The sequence below is a fragment of the Pagrus major genome, chromosome 12 (genome assembly GCF_040436345.1).
Source record: "Pagrus major chromosome 12, Pma_NU_1.0".
NCBI lineage: Eukaryota > Metazoa > Chordata > Actinopteri > Spariformes > Sparidae > Pagrus > Pagrus major.
In genome coordinates, this window is record NC_133226.1 from 8,105,982 (window position 1) to 8,128,432 (window position 22,451).

Consider the following 22,451-nt stretch of genomic DNA (forward strand, 5'->3'; position numbering starts at 1 on the left):
TTGCTTTTCGCCATAACCTGAATGTATTTTGCACCATACCTCCTCAACCGAACATGATAACACATGGAATAGGTAAAGGTGAATTCAGTGGCTCTGTGAAAAGGAAATCAAGTATCTGAGAACCTAGACTAGACTAGACTTAAATATTCAACATGACCATAACAACTTAGCTTATGGGCCCATTTCTGAAAATGTTCAGGCTTCAAGTGTACCCAATTTCATGCTTTTATGAAAAAGTGAACATTAATTTCACATAACACCTGGACTAGGTAATGGTGTGTTTTGTTTAGTCACCTGTCACTATAACTTCCAGTGAAACAGCAGAGTCACTTCTAATGAATTTGCACTGGCAATGGTGGTTGTTTAACAATGAAGTCCACAACTCCCATGATCCCAGGCTACTTCATGACATCATCAAACTATGTCTTTTCTTCTTTTCATTGTTTTGATTGAGAGACCTTTTAGGGTAGAAATGACATACTATGCAATTAAAAGTGACTTATTTTGCAGCAAGAGAACAGTCTTTATTTAACAGCTACTTTATATAATTTCCCATTTCCAATAAAGCATTTATTATTTTCTTGCATTTGTGTACTGTGGTATTTTCAAATGTAAGAAAAGACAGTTAGGTGTAAGTTCAATACTGAAATGTGTAGGTGGAAGATATGGAGGTTAATGATAAGGCCATATAAACAGAGTTGGAGTCAATATACTGTATATTAAATGAGTTAACATGGACAATAAAAAACTGAATATCTATATAACTAAAATTAGAAAGCGGTCTGGCACATCTAGGCTCTAAATAGAAAACTGATGAAAGCTGTACGCCAACACACTGCGGTTGAAATGGCTATAAATCTGTAAACGTTTTTATGGCATTATGAAATTACTGGAAGCAAAAGGAAACACTGAGCACTGCACCTCGAGAAAATCACAAAATGATTAAGGGCTCCTTCTGTGGATTCATGTCAATCAGCACACAAAGTTTTCCTTCAGATTCAAAATCTTCTGACACTATTATTTAATTTTCACCAGTCTGCACAGCACCAAAAATGGATTTCACACATGAGAAAATGATTAACATTAAGGGAAAAGAAAAATCCCATCACCTGATCATCTGTAAAAATAAGGCAAAGTACAAAAATCATAACAATCGAGCAAACTCCATGCAGACATTAAAACATGGCTGAATTTGGCTTCAAATAAACAAAAAACATGTTGGTCCAGTTCTCAAAACTTAAAAAATAATCTTGATTCTGTGCAAAGAAATCAAACAATGAAACAATGAACATCGAGATTTAAAAGTGTGAAGTGGTAGTCGAGTGGAATGTCTTGATGTTTCCCTTTCGCATCCAGCTGATTGCACCCATTGACTCGTGACGCCCAGACCGACGTGAACTGTGTATATGATGGTTGTTGGCTATAAAAACCCTCCATTTGTCTCTGTGAGTCCATCCAGCCACCAGTCAGGATAAGTTAAATGCTTCACCGTGTTGTTTTCCGAGGGCTCGGAAGGCGAGCCGTCCCCAGTTTGTATGCGTGCCTCTCCCCTCCTTTAGCAGAGCCCTGTGGACGTCGACCAACTGTCTGTTTGGGGGATGGCAATGTTTTTTACTGGCTGATGTTGAGGTTCAGTAAGCGACCATTCTTCAAAGGCACCGTACTGTACATTGTGTGTGTGTTTGTGTGGGCCGCACATGGGCACATGCATACATGGAGAAGTAAAACCAGTCAACAAAGTCGATTCCCTCCACTGGTGTCAGCCCACAAGGCATCACCATGACAACTAAGGCAAAATCTCTCAACATGGAAACGGAGCATCTGTTTTTTTTTTTTTCTTATTTTAGTTTTTTTCTCATCTGATTCCTGGCTGCTAAAATCAACTTCCCCACAATAATCATTAGTAATGATAATAATCTCTATTCAATAAATTATCTATACTGTACAATTATTTCACCGCGCATAGACCTGCAACAAAGGGGAGCCTTTTGTTTTTCAAAGTAAAGCTATCCACAGTCAGTTTCTGCTGTTTCCTCAGTTCAATAAAGCCTCTGCAGAGCACACAGAGGCTGACAGACAGCAAGCCAGGTTTTTTCTTCTTTCCTGTACAGAAATTAAACAGGACATCCTCCGAAAAATGAAAACAAAAAACTAATCCAAACAGAAAGCAAAGCTGATGCATAATTGAAGATAGAGAAACAGGGTAGAAACGCTCGCTGAAAAATGAGTATCCGGCAAAAACAACGACAAAAAAAGTTCTTATTTCCTTGTGTTATTTTCCTGGAGGGAGTGAGTAATTTTCTCTGAGAACAGTAGATAAAAGATGGTTCCTGATTTAAAGCCAGGCCAGCAGACACCCACGCCTTACTGCACTCCTTCTTCGTCCACGTAGGTTGAGGGAAACCATCCAATCTGAAAAATAAAACAGTGATTTTCAGAGACATGAACAAGGAGCTAATTGAGGTCATTCAGATGCCTTTTATATCCAGTTTAGCTATACAAGCAGTTTGATAAAGATATGGTAAAACTAGTATAGAGTGTATGCATTGTATTACCGACAGCAGCATGAATGCATCAGACCAAGGCCACTCAGAGTACTTTCTTCTATTTGGACGGAGGATGTGCATTTTTTTCTTTTTCTGCACAGCTCAGATGTAGCAGCCTCATCCCCAAAAAAATACTTGAAGGCTACTTCAAATACTACCTCAGCTGTTGCTAGGCAACAACTTTTGCTTCGTGTCTGAAAAGTGAGTGAGTGGTAAACTTATAGAGATGGGACTCCCTAAAAACATGGGCCAGGACTGGCGTGGTTTTGCATGACGCAGCAGGGTGCGTTTCAGAGAGCTCCGAGTCAACGATAGAGGGTGAATTACATACATTATGAGATGAGATTATTGGATGCATGTCAAGTGAGAAGGCACAAAGAATACTATTCTTGTCTTCCTATAATCTGTTAATTTGTTCTTCCAACACTTACCAACCTTGAGACCTCAAAAATTATGAAGGATTTCAAAATCAAAGAGAGCTATGGGTGTCCACTGGTGGACTAAGGGGGGGGTACATAGGTGTCCCCATGTTTCTACCCTATGGTAGATAAAACATGATAAAGTGCCCTCGCGTGTGCCCTTCCAGTGGACAAAACGTGGTGAAGTGCCCTCTCTGTAACCTTTCTGTGCACTGGCGCTGACATCTACTGATGCAAGAATGGATGAGTGGATTTTTATTGTTGAACATAATTTATTCCATCTAAATGTCAATACATTTTAGTACTATTAAGTTGTATGTCATTCCCAATCTGCAGGGAAGTCTAGTCACTGTTGCAGTCATGCCAGAAGTACATGGAACAAAAAATCTAAGGCGACCCATCGGGAGGCAAATGAGACCAAGCATCAGGCACACAACACTGTGCGACGCAGAGAACTGCCACTGGCTGGCTTTAAATGGATATGTATTTATAGAGCTTTTTTTGTGAGAGTGGCAAGAAATCATTGTAAAAGTGGGATAAATGCACTTTGATCCATGCAGTTATGAAAAATAATGCACTCATCGAAGCCTGCATGTTGTTTCAATAGCTGTTTGCCAAAGCACTGACTGCACAAACCACCTCCCTTCATTTCTTTAAGGCATCTTTTTTTTACATTTTAGGGTATTTAGCAGGCACTTTGTCCAAAGCGACTTACAGTAATTCATTGATGGTGGTGGCCGGACACTTCGACATGCAGACCAGGGGAATCGAACCAGCAACCTTCCAATAACAAGACGCTGGCTCTATCCCTGAGCCAGACTATCTCTTCAATCAACCTGCTCCTGTTTCTAATCATTATAATTATACTTGAGTAATAACCCTGATATATGGTAATGATCCATTTCTAATGTGCATGTAAATATTTGTATGGGTATGTGTATATTTATGTGTACATTTCTTTAGGGGCACCAGTGGGCATGGGAGCAGGAGAGCTTTAGTCTGTGTATGTGTTAATGTGTTTGTATTGTTTTGTTTAAAGGGGCACTATGTACTTTTGGAGAAAAAAGTCACTCAAAATTCTATTATTTACAATATCAAAAAGGTAATAATACAAATTCAGATACATTTATTTTTTCTTTTGCTGTTCTCAGAGGAAAATAAGGTCCCCAGAACACTGTTTGAAGCTAGAAAGGTGGCAGGGTCCACCAGATATAAACAAAGTTAAACAGTATGAAATTGTGTTGTCCTTTAAGGTCAGTTTGTTTACTCAGTCATGAAAAGGAAGAGTTTGTTTATTTAGTTTAGGCACAAAAAAAGTCAATGAAGATTTTTCTCCTCTGATTAAAATTTGATAGTGCACCTTTAATGTACCGCATTTTACCTATATTTCTGTTCGGACCCCCTTAAAAACAAGATGGTTCATCTTGAGGGCTTTATCCTAGAAATTAAATATTAAATCGAAACTGTAAAAAGACTAACACTGCCACGTCAAAGTGACCCCCCCCCCCCCCCCCCCACCACCAAAAAAAATATTAAAGGGAAAAAGGCCAAAGTGAGACTCCCATTTACACCTGATGTGGTATCTGGATAATTGGATCTGGTCATGGGGAGTTACACTGTTACACTGCATTGTGATTGTGACTGAACAACAAACACAGTGTGGCCCAGGTTAAGGGAAGCGCTGCTGCTCTGTGGGCTTCTTTGTAGCTTTTCCTCTGGGTCACTGAGTCAAGTGACCTTCCATCTGGCTGGGGGGATTTTTTCTAATTATGGATCCAAACAGTACAGAGTGCATTTCCACTTGGCTGAGATCTGATACCAACGCAAACCACAGCATTTCCAGACGTTTTAACTGCAATGCATTTGGCATGAAGCGGCAGCATATTTCCTCCTTTTTTTCTCAATCAACATGTAAAGTCACTATCATTATATACACAGTAGTAAGCACGCAGATGGATTTAATAAGACAGGGTCTCCCAGTGACAGAAATGACAATGTCATTAAAACTTCAGTAAAGGTCCCTGATGACGTAAAAGCAAGCTGCAATAATAAAGTCAAAAATTAGACAGCTGCGGTGCCCCAACGCCAGACTGCACGCCCCAGTTTAGTACAATGGTTAAGTGGATGCACTTGCTCCGGATCCACAGCATCACATTAACGCTGTCAAATTTATAACCTAATGGAGAACATCCCCAGAATAAAAAGCTGACATCACATTCAGTTTTACTGCCTGCCTTTTGCGCTGGCACATTTCCCAGCAGGAAGGCTTTTACTTTTTCGCTCTCTCAACCTCCTTTTTAGGAGTGCTTTCAATATCAGTGGTTTAATTGTTAAATTCGCTAACACTGTTGCCTGCAAGAGCCCACATCAGTGCTGTACTTCTGAAGTGAAGAGCCCTGATACTCTTTGACTTCTGCACATAACTGACTTAATGAATCTAGAAGTGGGATCTGTTTCTAATCTAATGGAGAACAGTACTTATCTACAAATCTAATCTAAGATCTTTTATTGCCCTGGATGGTTTTCTCACCCACAAATGAACAGACTCTTCAGGGTTTACTCACTCGTCCGTTGGCCTCTCCTTTCCACCAGCCCTGGTCCCCGCCGATCTTGCTGTAGATTTTGACGATGTCTCCTTCTCGCAGTGACAGCTCTCTCATGTCTCGTGCCGCAAAGTTATACCTGGCCACCGCTGTGCTGACCACCCGGGGTGTAAACACTGTGAAAATGGAAACAATGGATGCTTCACACTGTCAGAATTTAACAGCTCATTTCACACACAGGCCTGTATATAATATAATACGTAAAGATATTCATCACTGGTATTAAAGAGAGTGTTATACTAGAAATAGTGGTAATAGCTAGTTGTGAAGAATGAGCAGAGGTCAGTTCAGTGTTCAGCATGACACAGTGCAGTCACACGATGAAAAATGAGCATGTTAGAAAAGGACAAGTCGTTTCATCACGAGGGAGGAAATTGGTTTTCTTTTCTTGATTTAATGAGGGGTGCCATCATGGGAAGAGCTGAAATGTTCCCGTTAATGAAAAGCGCACCACAGAGAAGACGAAACGAGGTCGCGAGCGTGGAGGCTTGTTATGAAATCACAGGGTGATGAGGTGAGGGATGACAACAGGAGTGAGAAAAGAGAGAGAGAAAAAAAAAGAGTACCTGACCAAAAGGGAGCTGAGCTCTGAGAGGAGAAGTTGAGGCCCTGTGGACTGAGGAAGGAGAAGTTGTAGGAGGCGCAGGTGGCTGCTGAGAGGAGACGACATAGAGAAAGAAGGAGGAAATATAGCTGGAAAATGTTTGGAGGAGCATTCATGCAGAGCAGGAGGCAGAGAAGCAGAGTTTAAAAAAAGGAGAGCATGTGCTTTGTCTCTTAAAGATACGGTTCTCTTTTCATAATTTATAATCGTAATAATTTTGTTGTCATTACTTGACACATTCATGGTGTGACTGAAAACAACAATTTGTTATTTGCAAAAAGTGTACTCAGGGTTCAAGCACCTTCTCAAGCACTGAATTCAAGGTCTTTCTAAGCACTTTTCGGGTCCAGTTCCCTCAAATTCAATTACCCAACAGGCCATTGTTTGTGACAAGGATCAAGGTAACATTGAGAATTTTTATAATGAGAACAAGCAGGCGTTACAGAAGCTCACAGACACCGAGAGAGAGATTTGCTTGAATGCGTGAGCACCTCTCAAGTCACAGCCATGGGAGAAAATGTATGAATGTAGAGCAAGTCGTCTATGTACTCATGTTAAGGTAAAAAATTTCCAGAGCTTCAATTGTTATTTTTGTTTCAGAGAAGAAATTCAAACTTGGACATTTATTATTTACAATATGAATGAGGTAATAATAGAAACTATTAATAAATCTATCTATTCATTCCATAACTGAATAAACAAGTTGTTCTCAGAGGAAAATAAGGTCCCCAGAACACTGTATGAAGTAAGAAAGGTGGCAGAGTCCACCAAAGAAAAACAAAGTATAAAACTGTGTTGTCCTTTAATGTCCTTTAAAAGATCTTTCTTTTCAGATTCAAATTTCTTCCCCAAAACTACATAGTGCACCTTTAAGACTAAACCACTGACCATAAACCACCAGTTAAAATGCACCTTCTATCAGTTGACTTTACTTTTTGCAGCTACTGGATCGAAAGCCAGAACAATGCCTTATAAAGGTTAATAATCCTTTCATATCAACTTATTAACGGTTTTTAAGATTACTTATATTGTTGCCTTTTGGACAGGTTAGGTTTGGAAGTGAACCGTGAATAAGTTTCTAATAAGTGCTCATAAAAGTCTTATATAAATGTGTTTATGCTGCTATTATTTAAAACTTTTTTCTTTTAATCAGTGTTAGTAAGCATCTTATAATTCCTGATTATTACCTAATAACTAATCTTATTACAAGGAGTTTAATACAAAGAGTTATCAAAGAGACTCTTGTTTTAATACAGTGAGACTACACTGGATTCAACTGTAATGACAATCATCACTTTTTCATTTATTGCATGATGATGCTCACTATTTTAAAAAACAAAACTGTGCAACATCACCGATAGACAACAAGATGACCGCCTGTGTGAAACTGACATTATCGGCACTTGCATCAAAATCTATTTGCACAATTGTGTTCAGCCTCCCAGAGAACATTTGTCTGGACTCTCACCACATCACCACACTGTCAGTACAGTCCCTTTGAGAGCTATGCAGAAAGCCTTGTTTTTATAATGGACGAGAGAAGGAGATGTCATTGGCCATGGCTTTCACCAGCCCTTGAACAAATCCAATGAAAACATACTGCATGACCATAGATGTGTCCTTATTATAATAAGTCCTTTCTAATCCCACCACTGTTACAGAAATACAAAAAAGACAGAAAGAGCGAGAACTCATCATCATCAGTAAAGACTAATTTTTTTCCATTCATTGCCTTTGTCAGAACAAAACAGAGGGGAAAGAATCATGCTGTAGTGGCCAGTTCGAACAAAGGCAGACCGAATGTAGGACAGTGGCCAGTGCAAGGCCACAGCCAGTATTGATGCAGTCTAATGGGCAGAGAGGGCTGCCAATTCACACAGCCAGTCCACAGATCTCTGAGTTCGCTGACAAACTCTTCCTTTTTGTCTTTATCTACTTCACACTGCTAGCCTCCGTTTCTGCCCTGTTCCCCTCTGGGCTTCCTCCACCCCTTCTCTGTGTGAGTCAGGAGAGTCAGTGGCCCGGGGAGGAGTGAAGACAAAGACAGAGGGAGGGAGTCTGTCTCATTTATTTTACCCGTCTTTGCTAAATCCACAGCCAAGATGGCAAGAGATCAAATCTGTAAGCTGTACCTGTGCTTTATAATGGCTCTCCAGTCAAATTAGTATCGTCATAATCATTTATAGAAGTAGGCAGATATGTAAGTGGACATACAATGTGCTATTAGTTGTCGGGCCAATTATCTATCCACTCATTGTCCAATGCATATCCAGGTCTGGCTCATGATAGCATCGGGTAGGAAGCCCATACATCTTTCTTCCTAACAATGTCCTTCAGCTTTTCCCAAGGTAATGAAAGTCTTCCCAGGCCAAATGGATGTGTAATTCCTCCAGCGTGCTCTGGCTCTGCCCAGTGGTCTTGTCCCAGCTGGACGTGTGATGTGTCCAGCAGGAATCTGAAACAGATGCCTGAACCAACACAACTGACTTCTTACAATGCAAAGGAGGAGCTGTTCAGCTCAGAGCTCCTTCCAGATGTCTGAGCTCCTCACCCTATCTCTTTCGCCCACTTCTGTCTGTGAGCTAATATTTTTGGGCATTGCCTAAAGTTCATGGCCACAGGTGAGAGTTGTAACCGAGATCAACTCATAAATATAGAGACATTCTGTAACCTTTACGGAGCAAATAGTTTATCTCACCCAGGATAGGAAGAACGGGGCCCTCTCCTAGAGCCCGGTCCAAGAGAAAAGTTCAATGGTGAGCGCCTGGTGGCCGGGCCTACACCCACAGGGGCCTGATCCCTTTCAGTGTAAAGACACAATATGGGGCTGCCACCTTGTGGCTCAACACTTGCGGGCCTGGACCTAAGGGTCGGCTGTGTTGTCAGTTGGGTCAAAACAGAGGCTGTGTCTTCACTGCAGCAGCCCAGGATTCAAATCTGACCTGTGACCCTTTGCTGCCTATCATTCCTCCTCTCTCTCTCACCCCATGTCCTGTTACTCTTAAGCTGTCCTGTCAAATAAAGCCATGAAAGCTCAAAATAATGATAATAACAAAACAAAATTACTGAACATAGCATAGTTTGCTTATATCTTACATGTTTTCTCTCCAAAGCCATCCTTACTTTTTGTAACTGTTTCTGTAGTTGGAGTTGCCTTGTTGTTGGTGCTCTACAAAAGTTAACCCCCTTGATTTTTTTCCTACCCAAACCAGACAGACAAGGGTTCAGACACAATAGATAAGAAAAATTATATTCCAGAGCACACCAGAACAGATCGACACTATCTTATTATCAGTTACGTTTAAAACAAAAAGGAGCCAACTACGTGTTTTGCCTGCAGCTTCGTTAGATTCGCTACCCCTAACCCCAAGGGTTCAGTCACTTCACCTTCACCTCCTCGTCCACATATTAGCATCAAATATTCTGTTGAAATGATCCTTCAGCCACTCAGAACTATAGGTCTATGGGTCCGTTCATCAAGCAACATAAGCAACAACTAAAACCTCAACACGGTACATGGTACTGGTTACTTGTGGTGGGCTTTTTCCCCCTATTCTGTGTTCTGTTTATTTCATGCTTGCGCATGAGGACTCAGTCCTGTCGATGGTTTCACATCATTCCACGGATCAAAAAATGAGAGCCAAGATATGCTGCAGTGCACAAGCAAAGACAGAGAAGAAGACTGCAAGCCAGTAAACAATGCTGGATTTTTAGGAGGATGGAAATTCTCTTGATAAATTTCTTCTTCATGGTTACACACAATTAGTTTTGGTGATTAACACTGAATGTAAGCGTAACTTTTCTCTGTTTACAAGAAAACTCCACAGAGGCCCTTTAATTTTCAGTTTCGTTCATTTTCCACAGGCAAACTGAAAGTGAATCCATCGCTCATGAAACAAAATTGCATCAGCAAAGTAAGAAGGAAGCATGAAAATTGGACTCTACTGATGAAATGTTTGTCAACTCTTCTCTTAATGACTGCCATTTATCAGCTGACTTTACCTGGTCACTCATTACTGGCAAAAATGACTGGGAGATTGTGTCGCTTGCAATATTAATGTATGATTTGGGCATGTACGGTATCTATACGGTCAGGCCGTGATTTTGTATTGGGTGATATGTGACATTGCACTAAAAAGCTTCCCATTCTTACTTTGTGTCTGTGGCTCAGGCTAACTGGTCAAAGTCAAAATGTATTGCTGGTAAAGGAGGAACATTTGGAAGGCTTACCTGGCGAGCGTGTACTGGCCCGAGTTAGCGAACGTTCTCTCGACTTGTAGGGGTATCGTAATGTGGTATCTAATAACTTGAAGCTTTCTTTCAGCGAATGGGCCTGATAGTACTCCACCAGTTCCTGTCATATTAAACAGTACAGAAGGATGACAAATGTGACCATCTGGTTAGTCGCTGTTTATTTTCACACTGACGTCAAGCTACTCTGGAGATTTTCTTGTTGGTAGTTGAACATATGACTTACCAATAGACTCTCAAACTTCTTGGCCTCGGTGATGTGAATCCAGCTGTCTTTTTCGATGACTTTGATGTGTTTTACCTCATCGTTGAATCTGTAAAACCAAACGGCACAGAGAAATCACCCCGGAGAAGAGACATTTTTCACATTTTTTAGTAACTGTTACTTGTTGTTGTGCCCTCACTCTCATGTGCCTGTTGGCTAATGTTTTCAGCTGCTATCAGTGTTAAATATTTTGTTGTACACCTGAAGGACTAATGAGCCAAAATAAAGTTAAACCCGTCCATCTGTGGGACTTAAATTATTTGCCTGGTCCCCACAGCTCCTTCGCACCTGTCTTAAAGACTCGAAGACAAGTCTGAACAAGCATTTCTCCCAGTGCGTCACTGTATGGCAGCTCCAGTAAGAGCTCAAACATTATTTCTCTTCTGGATGCATTTTCTCAGAGGAAATGCATACACACACAGACACACACACACACACAAAAAAAACAGGATTAGAAAAAAAGCAATTACCGAACGGTTAATTAGCCGGAGCTAAAAGATGCAAGGAAAAAGCTGACTGGGGCACCCCGTGAGAATTTTTATTTCGCATGAGGTGCGGATAAAAACCATCCCTTGAGATTTTCCTTCTCCTGCAAGATGAGAAACACTCACTTGATGCTGATGGCAAACCGCTCTGCCTCAGCTGTCCTCTCTCTGATAAGGTAGGTCCCACTGCTGTGGGATTTTAAGAGGTTGTCGGCCTGCTGGCGCTCCATGTTCCCTGCAAACCTACAGGGGGAGCAGAGAGGGAATGTTGCGACCTCCAAATCCAAAGTTATATAATTGGCTTTACAAATCATTCGACACCAAACAGCCGTGTCGTATTTAATCTCTTGGTTGCGGTCATGTATGGGGTCAGAGAGCTTTACATTGAGCGTGACGTTAACAGTATACTGGTGTTAACATTAATAGATCTTATTAAAGGATAGTGACCTCAGGGTAATGATAGCATATAGTGTACAGGGCCTTAAAAGTATAAGGATGAAATAATCTTAAATCCACAACCTTCAGAAATTAAAGATCTTACCAAGGATATCCATAGTAGTCTGCTTCCCTGGAGGACTGCCGGCTGGATAATGACTGGAAGGGCTGTCACAAATAACAGACACTGCATATTAAATAACTTATCAACAGATCAAGCAGAGTTGTATGTGTAGGGTAGGGGTCAGGGTGCCATTTAGGGTTAGGATGGTTAGGGATAGGATAAGAGTAGGGGTCAAGTTGTCAGTTAGGATTACAATAGTTAGGGTTAGGATGGTTAGGGTTTGGTTAAGGGCAGGAGTCAGGGTGTCGGTTAGAGTTATATTTGTTAGGGTTAGGTTAAGAGTAGGGGCCAGTGTGTTGGTTAGGGTTAGAGTTTGTGTAAAGAAAACAAGAGTGCTCTGATATGTCCTCAGAATTCACACACATAATGTAATGATTCTCTTCAAAGGCATACCTTACTGTACATGTACACTATACGGTTGACTTACCTTTGGGTCCAAATAAGGTTTGACACTCGAGCTGGGGAAGAAGCCACTCTTTTGTGTTTGTATCAGTTTTCCCTGCAGGATAAAAGCAAGGCAAGATTACTTGTGCAGCAGTTCAAATACCGGGGCAATTAAAAGTGCTTTACTTAAGACAAACAGATAGATTAGAGGATTTCAAAAAACAATGAAAAGGAAATTAAAATCAATTGAATAGTGTCAGTGTACTAACAGCGTAGTCGATAATTGCGCTCAGATTTAATTGGAAAAAAATACTGCAGATGAGACAGGAGAGAACACATTGTAAAGAGCAAAAACAGCTCGATACTTTTCTGAAATATTATAGTAAAAACCAGTAGTGTGAGCCGTGACACTGAGAGGAATGGAGTGAAAATAACTCAGACTGCACCAACTTTGAGAGAAAATAAGTGGCTGTTTTATCCAGAAAGAAAAACTACTGGCAATGAAAAAATCCAGACTGATGCTGGTGTTGCTCCGACAATGAAACGAACAAATCTGTCAGGTTCACCTATCAGCGCCCGTTACCTGAAGCAACTGATTTTCAAACTCAACTCACCCATTGACATTGCACAGAGAGATTAAACTGTCATACCATAGAGAGATAAAGTAACAGGCGAGATTAAATGAATGGAACACCAGGAAGGTGCCCTGAGTCACTCTGGTAAAAGCTAGCCCGATAAAATAAGCTGAAAATATAAGTCAGCAGTGAGTGTCAAAAGTGCCCAGAGCCATAGTGTTACAGCTCCTGTCATCCAGTTTAATACACTGTAGAGACCCCGAAGGTTTGTAGGTACAGTTCATTGATGTTTAACCAACAGAGGGTTAATGCCATTGTGCCAAAGATGCACAGAAGTTTTCAGCTTGCTCAAAGACATCAGAATAATTGTCGTTTCAGCATTGTCTGTGAATTTCAGATTCAGAAAACTCTGCATGCATGAGTGTGTGACAGGTGCGTTGGAAGGCGCAACTCGAATATGAATGAAAAGAATCTCATGAGTAGGGAAGCTGGTGCCAAGAAAGCAATGTAAGTACAACAGTATGCTGGAGTTTCAACTTCAGAATCACAAGAATCACGTGTTTATTGCCGAAGAATGATTAAACATGACAAGGAACTGAAATCCAGTTCTGCAGGAAAATAACTACCATCACATGATATCGTACAAAATCTCTTTTATATGTTTGACAGTTTGAGAATCTCATTTGCTGAGACTGAGATAAGAAGATAACACTCTTGCGTCTGTTAACAACAACAACCCTGAACCTGTAACTCTAACCCTAAGGTAACAAAATCCATGTCAAATCTAGTTTGTTTAATCCGGACAAAAACTGAATTATAAAAACAACAAGTTGTGGCTTTCTGAGGAGTTTTGTGCCAGACTATTTCTTGGCCTTGCCGCTGACTTCCTGGAGTCTCAGCTGCTTGCCTGGCAACCTCATGGCGATTGCGAGACTCCAGGAAGTCACTGCACCCTGCCAAGAGAAAACATTGGTTTTTGTATGGATTACACAAACAAAATGGTAATTAGTTGGCTTTGGAGGGGCTGGTAGTCGGATTCTGTTACATTTGGACCGAACCAGCATTGGACTGTAAGAGCTGTAGCTCTTTTCATACACAACCAACAGGGTGAAAAGGGTTCACCCTGTATAGATGTGGTTGCTTTTAACTTGAGAGTCCTTGATGCATTTCAAATCCAATTATAAAAAGTCTCAGTTTGCTGGGGTGCAGAGTCAACATCAAACTGCTTGACAGTAATCGTCACACTTTTATTTATCAAAGTAAGACATGGTTTCAGATAGATGTGATTGACTACCTCCCACCACGTTGTGTCAGGATCTCCCTTCAGCAGCTCGATAAAATCTCCTGTTTGAAAACAGAGCGGTGTCTTCCCCGCAGGTGCTGGTGTGCCATGGTAGTTCCTCACTGCCACCATCTTGGGACCTGGAAACACAATGAAGCGTCTGCAGTGAGTATTAATAAAGGTAAGCAGGAGTAACAGTTGGGTTGATGGTGGATAAAAGAGGTCTGCTCTTGGGTTTCATGTGTAACATAGTGATTCAGGCTGATAAGGGCATGACTGTTTTTGCATGGAAGTCTTGCCCACTGAGTGATTCAGTGGTCTAAGAAACACACAATAAAAGCACGACATCCTGTGTTTTACATCTGGTGCAGGATCTTGGTTGCATAGTATCTGTTTCTCTGTCCACTTTGAAGTATTGTATGAGGCAAAGATGCCAGAAACTATAAAGAAAATTTCAACCTGTATCTCATTCCCCCCAAACTGACCTCTGTGTATATGAATATGAAGTTATATTATATCCGTATAGTACCTTTATATACAGACAGTTGATAAATTATAGGAAAGTGTCTTAGTTAGGTGTTTGGCCACTACATGCTTCCCCTAATTTCGTGTTTCGGTGAGTGCCGTCTAACACATCGGTCCAAAATCTCCCAATTTGGTTGAGATTTGGTTGACTTGGAAAGCTATACGTATGATCATTATCATCAAAACTCTCATCCTTGAACAGACCATCAGCATTGAAATGTTCATCACAGAATAAAGATGATCACTCAGAACTATTTTGTATTGATTTAAAGTGACCCTTCCCTCTAAGGGGACAAGTGGATCACAGAGCCACTGTTTGTTATGTTCCTCCACTCATTTATTCAGGTTTTTCCTTTGGATTTATCACCCACTCTACATGGCTGATAATGTTGTTGTAATTCATGTGTAGCAGATTATTCCACTAGATGGCAGTAGAGAGCCGTGGTGCTCAGTAAAAGCTCTTTCCATAACAAACTTGTAACATGACAGCTGACAGAATATCCAGCTCAGTGTGAAGTACTCTCCATCGTGTTCAGGTGACGGGAGGAGTTCTTACCTGATGACATCCCAGGTTCCTATTGAAGAGAAACAAACACTTGATCATCAATACAGTTACAGTTACTTACAACATCTCTATGAGGGTAAAACTGCAATTAAATAATAATAAGATGATGATGATGATGACGACTAATAGAGGATCTACTCACCAAGTCATGAGGATCTGAAACAAGACAAAATGAACAGAGAGTTATTGATAAGATGAACATTGAGTATGCTGACAATTCTCACAATGCTTAATGTAGCTCTTTTTATTAATATGCATGTCAGAAACAAAGCAATTCTGCTTGTTCGGCTGTATTTTGGCTTCATACCATGGACAGTAAACTGTGGATGTAAAGCAGTCATGGATAAAGCTGAACGACACAAAATCTGTAAGAACGCAAACACATTTTCTTCCTAGTGCCTGGCCCATTCATTCTTCATCAATCCCCCTTTTTGGCAAAATTTTATCATATCCAGCATTAATAAATGGTACATTCATAGCTAATTACACTCTAGTTACACACTAGTTAGCAGTTATTTCACTGTTAACAAACTAAAATGTTTTATAAATCCTATATTGATTATTGATTGATTGATTGATTGATTGATTGATTGATTGATTGATTGATTGGTTGGTTGATTGATTGGTTGGTTGATTGGTTGATATTAAGCAGTTGTAAAGGTTTAAAAACAGTTGCAACTTCATAATGCCCATCCAAATAATGTTTATTGATGAACTACACAGTATTTATTAACCATGTTTACAAAGGATTACAAACATCATTTGCAACTTTACAATAAACAACTGCTGAATAAATGGCTGAAAGCATTTCATTGTTTATTACCAGTGAAATAACTATTAACTAAAGTTTAATTAACTATAAACTCTTTAACATTTATTAATGATGGTTATTATAAAGTGTTACTCACTTTTCTGACCACCTCTGTCTGCTCCAGAGTGAGCATTTTTCACACTGACTAAATGCAGTATTTAGCTGTTATGTTAACTAAAGAACTATAACACTCCAGATGTACTGAGCTCATTGCAGTTTGAGGAAACAGGTGTACAATTTTCTGCATTTATGTTGAGTTAATGTGTGGTCCTTTAAGGTGTGGTAAGCTGAATCTGAGGTGAACCACTTGATTAAGAGGCGATTAAGAGGAAGAAAAGCAGAAAATTTACATTTATCATATTTAGTTTTGTAGATGTTTGTCAACTTCCTTTGTTGCTGTGAATAACTGGATAATCTACGTCTTTAGGCCTCTAAGATGGATATAAGAACATAAGAACTGATCACTGAGTCACAAGTAAGCATTACTTTGTTTTAAAGGGTTACAAGCCAAAAACTTAAGACACAAGGGGTCTAATAATGTGGGCTATATCAGCTTAATATGCTGTTCAGGTAATTCCCTCCTGACTCCCAAATTGTGGTTTTCCTCTTTGGTACCAGACTCGGCAGTACAATGAAGTAGTAGTCCCACTGTCCCACAAGAACCCCACAGGACCCGTTCCCCATTTTCCTACTGGATAAAGTGACCTACAAGCAGTACATTGTTCAGTGACAGCAAGTTTGTACTTGAAAGTTTTTAAGATCATTATTAATTTCATCAAAACAAAACAAAAAAAAACACCCTCACATCACAGTGTCATAACCATCAATGAGGTCAGTAACACATCATTGATTAATGCTGTTCTGCCCTAATATCGACTCTTCAGAAGTCAACCTGAATCAGGCTTTCTGCTTGAAGATTAGAGGGAACACCTACTGATTTTACAGATGGTGATGACTTCCAGACACTCTTTGTGTGCTCCTGTTCCACAGCGAGAGCAGTAGTAGCCCTGATAGAAGATGCCCCTAGAGGACACACACACACAAACACACACACAGACACACACATTAGCAAAGCAAACAGGAAGTTTCTCAGACACAAATTAATGTGTCAGTACGACACACAAGGGGAGCTGCTGCTTGTTGCTGTAAGCCTGCGATGCTGGTTACATATGCTCCATCATTTCCACTCTGCAATGTTTTTAAAATCACAAAGTCAGCTCACTCCATTAAAGACCATGTCCTCCAGAACTGTATTTATTACGGATACTGTAACACTGCACGTGTCGCACACTGCCATGTTAAATAGCTAAGTGCCATAAATCACGATGGGATCTGCCGGGGCCGCAGCAGTAATTAGCATCTTGCAGGGAGTGAGAACGTCGGTCCCCGCTTCCACTGGCTCTGTGAATTTAGGTCAGCCAAGCCATGAAATTTGTGGGTCAATACACAGAGTGGAGTTTAGCCTGCTGACTGTAACAGAGGTCAAAGTGGTGATTCAGTGACACTGGTTATCCCTGCTGCAGTCGAGCAGCACTCTCACATGGGAGGAGGCCGCTCTCAGGGATACAGTGGGCGGTGTTGGGAAGGGGAATGGTTAAAAATATCATCCGTCAGCCTCAGTCACACTTAGTAGAATTTCTTTCCAAAGACTAGCTATGCACTGATGAGGGGCTACGTTAGCCAAAAACTTATTCCCTCTGTGATTTACGTCTGTTTGTTTGTTTGCTCACCAAACGTGGCTGAATTTCACTACGGCGCTTCAATGTTAGTTATCACAAATTTTAACAGTGTTACATTTAACACTAGAACGTACAGTACTCACTGCTATATCACTGTTACATAACAGCAACGGTGGAAAGTACATTTACTCGAGTACTGCACTCAGGTTTTCAGGGATTTCCATTTTCTGCTACTTTACACTTCAGCTCCGCCACAGGTCTCTGGGATGTGTTTTTCACTGTAGCACATTTATGAGGCAGCAGTAGTTACAAATGGCTTTTTAGGATAGCATTTTAATAAAAAAAACAGATAATGAATAACTTGTAATATATCATCAATTAAACTGCCAGACAGGGGACAGTTGACCCCAAAATCAAAAATACATTTTTTTCTTCTCAACTCTAGTGCTGTTTATCCGTCTAAATTATTTTGGTGTGGGTGGTTTTGGAGATATCGGCTGTAAAGATGTCTGTCTTCTTGAATATGATGGAACTAGATTGGGCTTGGCTTGTGGTGCTAAAAGCGGCAAAGAGAACTCAACAGAAATATCTCTCTCCAGAAATCATGACCTGATTTCTCAGGATAATCCACAGATGCAGCTTCATGTAGGAACTATATTCTTGTTACACGCAGAACAAATCGCTTTAAAAACTACATAAGTGTCCTGTTACCATGGAAAACACTGGTTCCGGTTAAGTGGCTGGACACGTCAGAAGTTGCGGCCATAATTCGTGCAAGGTATCATGGAGGCTAGGAATAAGGTGGACAGCATCAGTTCTGTATGAACTGTAGAGTACATTTTATTGAAAGAAGAGCAAGGAGGACTCTGTTCTCAATGGAAAAAGATGTTTTTGCTGTCCTCCTGACTGGCTTCAGTAAGGGTTTGATTTACCAACTGGCTCAGCTGGTGGTGCTGGTTTCCTACTGTTGATCTGATTGGTTGGCCCATGATAGACAGTGATAGAAAGTTAGTTTGTTCAATCATCTGGTCTTTTCCAAACAGTTTCTCGCTGCGCTTTTCCAGATGGTTCTGTGTAACAAACCATCTGGCACGTCAGGTTAGCAACTCACATCGACACAATCTAGATGGATTAATAGTACTAAAGGTAAGGGGTACAACATGTATTTCTGATTTTGACGTCAACTGACCCTTTAAGTAGATAAAATTACAGTATCTTTTTTTTTTGTTTTTGTACGAATCAGGTACCAGTGAACTACTTAGGGGTTCATACTGGGACTTAAATTGTAGCTACTTTATTTAATTTATTGATCCTTTCCTCTAAAATGTCCAGCTGTTCCTCCTTTGTTCCCATTAGTCTTGTTCTCTTCCACTTTAAGTATATCTAAGTAGAAGTAGGAGCCATAAAGTATTTTATTAGTACTTGATTCATACAATGAAATCACAATCTAAGCCACTGGTTGTATTATAAAATGTTATCATATGAAGCTTGACTTTTTGCCCCTGAACTTCACTAAACTCTCTCCTCCCACTAAATCGCTTTTCTGGAGCTTTCATTCTAATCACAGTCTTCATCTGCAGAGATGCTGGCGGGCAGATTTTCTTACTTCGCTTTGAGTAACATTTTCAAAGCAGGACTGTACAAGTATTTTTACATTCCTGTATTGCTAGATTAATGATCTGACTGCTGCAGTATCTTTGTATAAATGTTAAATAACCAGGGTGTCAGGGTGCATAAAACCTCTTTTTACACAGTCCATATAAAAGTGTCTACTGAGATAGTACAAATAACACTGAAAAAGAAATCTCTTTTACTGCTGAATATTTTTGGATACTTGATCGTCCTTGGGAAGTCTATGAGGAGATGCATTCATTATTCATGGTGGAATATGAGCGCGCTGTTATACACATCAGGGCCGTTACCTCAGGAGCATCTTGCAGGCTCGACAGTTGGTGTTCTTATCAAATGTGTGCATTTGGAAATTATGCTGATTGGCTGTGGCTCTCTCTGGCTTGATGTTGGACCTGGAAGCAAATAATAATGAATGAGAGGCACTGATTATTTTCGTGATGAAGTTTTTTCTGGCATTTGATTCACTGGATTAGTGAAAAACATACATTCCCATCTGGTTATTTTATCGACAGACAGTTTTCCAAGGAAATAGGAAAATATACTAATGTAATATGCTAATATACTGTAGCAATATTCAAATCCTACAATCTAAAATGACATATACCATGATAGAAGTTGCTATTCATGTCGCCAACCCTTCATACTCACATGGCCATGTCGAACTGCTCCATCCACTTCCTCTTTGTCTCCTCAGTTTTACAAAAGAACTGGAAGCCCTGCTTCCCTTGCAGGTGGATCAGGTAGAAACCATAAGACCACTAGAGAGAAAAAGTGAGTGAGGAACAGATGGCAGAGAGATATGCGGATGGCAATGACAGACATAGGCAGAGAAGCTTGTCACACCTGCGTTTTTAAATAAATATGTATTAAAACTTAAAACAAATATGATCACTTTTAATTCAGAACTAAAATTTGCTCCACATGCTTTAGCGATGCATCTAATCAAAAAGCCGGTGGGCGAGTCACAGAGCCTGTTGGGTGCACGTGCAATCACGGCATGACGCCCCTAAAGCACCACTACCAAAAATAAGCCTGTATGAGAAGATGAGTTAAATAAAGGATTTCACTTGAGCTTACCATTTTTCCACTCGACTGGTAAGCATGCAAAAAGAAAGACACCAGAGAAAGACCCAGTTACACATGCAAACATGGACGGTCACATGCAGATTCAAAAAAAAAAAAGCCATGTTAGATCGGCGGTGCAATGCACTGCAGCACGTTTTCATGAATCCTAAATGACCTTCATTGCATTTACATGGTCTTCCAAGCATGGACGAGCAAAATGCATATCCGACACTTCGATGCATTACTCATAAGTTCCATATCTGAAATTACCATCAACAAGGTCCTTCAGCTCAAGGGCACCATTTGCACTGATTACACATGATGTTTCATCACCTGAACTAGCAAGGCTACCTTTTACAAAGATCTCACTGCCTAGGAAATGATTCTGCTCCACGTCCTTTCAAAGTAAAAGGTTGATTCTTACCTTTTTCATGTCTCTGTTGTTCATGGGGTCGTCCGACATTTTATATGACTGCAGTTCAATAATCTCTTTGAGCTCATAGCTATAGCCTTTCCTCTTGCAGACAATGACCACTTTATCAAACAGGAATATATACCTGAAGACATACACACACATTCATTGTTAATTTTTGTAAGAATATTAATGTTGGCATAGAGAGGTGAAGTCCCGCCCCTTCCAGTGTGCCAGATGGAACCTTAGTTTGGAAAAATATTGTACAGTAGTGACCGGCGAGAAACAAATTTATCATTTATGATCCTGTTTCAATTGTGCCATAAATTACAAGCATGTTTGTCAATTAAAAAGATAATTTTGCATGTCAAGAAAGTCACAATTTGTTGTAAAGATTGTAAAATACCATTTAGTTTTGTGTAAAACCACGTGTGAACTACGTCGTCTCCCTCAATATACGTCACCAACACCAACATGTCTGGCCATACTGATAGCTGCAGGTCTGTGAAAGGAGAGCTAGTCAGTTTTGTGAGCTAGCTAATCTACGGGACCGACTCCACAAGGTTTCGGTTTTTGGTCACTTGGGCAACTGCTGTTGGGTGTGTAGGTTTCGGTTCTGGGTTTAGGGTCACTTGCACAACTGTTGGGTGTGTAGGTTTCGGTTCTGGGTTTAGGGTCACTTGCACAACTGTTGGGTGTGTAGTCTTTCTAATTACGTGCTAACAGTCTTAAACTTGATTGGTTTTATGACATTTATGAACTATGACGTTCTCAATTTGAAAAATTATTTTTTAAATGGACAAAATTCATACGTGTAATTCTTGGCACAATTCAAACAGGATCAAACTAGAATTACTGCATGTGGTTGTATGCCTCTGTGCACCGGTCAGGTGCTGTTCCTGAGCTATGCCATTGTATAATGGCCAGAATATTTTCAGCAAAATATCATGATGTTACAGTACATTTAACCTCTGGACATTATGTCAAATGTCATAACTTCATCATTATATCCAAGGAGACATTTGTGTAAAATTGTATCCTGATTATTGTATGAATTCTTGAGTTTGGTCACCAAATTCTAATCAAGTTCCTCCTTGGGCCATAGTGGATGTTTGTACCAAATATGAAGAAATGATCTTGTGTTCATGAGGGTGCCATGAGGTCACAATGACCTTGACCCTTTGACCCTTGGCTAGTAAAATCTAATCTGTTCAGGTAGGAGTCCAAGTAAACATTTGTACCAAATTTGAAGAAATTCCCTCAATATGCTCTTCAGATATCGCGTACAGATGCTTAAAAATTATTTGTTTCTCGGCATTCACTACCATACATAGTTTTTTCAACAACAAGGTCCCATGGTGGTCCACTGGAAGGGGCCTGACTTCACCTATTTATTGGGTGATTTTAATTGTCATTTCCTTTGGGATTTTTTACTGTAGAGTTTGGACTCACCGGTCCTGTTTTGTTCGGTTGACGATTGAGCAAACCTTCAGCTCTCCGTCTATCTTTGGCCTCCCGTACTCCTCCAGTTTCACCTGCTGCTTAGGTCACAACGACACGCAGAAAGTCAATCCACTGCATACTATAACTTCTACATTCTATGACAAACCATAAATAATTCAGTTACACTTGAATTTTAGAGAGATCCAAACAGATATATAATGAATGATACAACGTGGACACTTTTCTGTCCCTGTTCTGTTATTCTTCAATCCTACTAATCCAAATGTCGAGATGTTTACTGTAGCTAAAGTCCAAAATTAACCCACTGACTGTAGGAAACATCAGA

General features: G+C 40.2%; 1 protein-coding gene across 1 annotated transcript in view; it reads right to left on the reverse strand.

Moving 5' to 3' along the window:
* Positions 1-1,006: 1,006 nt before the first annotated feature.
* vav2 (vav 2 guanine nucleotide exchange factor) overlaps positions 1,007-22,451 on the reverse strand; it is a 241,752-nt gene continuing 220,307 nt past the window's right edge. The window contains exons 13-29 of the mRNA XM_073478376.1: positions 22,115-22,200; positions 20,675-20,807; positions 20,263-20,277; positions 19,834-19,943; positions 19,476-19,577; positions 16,809-16,897; positions 15,206-15,219; positions 15,055-15,073; positions 13,986-14,113; positions 12,160-12,231; positions 11,715-11,776; positions 11,300-11,416; positions 10,650-10,737; positions 10,403-10,526; positions 6,135-6,221; positions 5,530-5,684; positions 1,007-2,412 (exon numbers count right to left, since the gene is read on the reverse strand). Of these exons, the coding sequence (XP_073334477.1) occupies positions 2,365-2,412; positions 5,530-5,684; positions 6,135-6,221; positions 10,403-10,526; positions 10,650-10,737; positions 11,300-11,416; positions 11,715-11,776; positions 12,160-12,231; positions 13,986-14,113; positions 15,055-15,073; positions 15,206-15,219; positions 16,809-16,897; positions 19,476-19,577; positions 19,834-19,943; positions 20,263-20,277; positions 20,675-20,807; positions 22,115-22,200 (1,449 nt within the window). The 3' untranslated portion in view covers positions 1,007-2,364. The remainder of the gene's footprint in view (positions 2,413-5,529; positions 5,685-6,134; positions 6,222-10,402; positions 10,527-10,649; positions 10,738-11,299; positions 11,417-11,714; positions 11,777-12,159; positions 12,232-13,985; positions 14,114-15,054; positions 15,074-15,205; positions 15,220-16,808; positions 16,898-19,475; positions 19,578-19,833; positions 19,944-20,262; positions 20,278-20,674; positions 20,808-22,114; positions 22,201-22,451) is intronic.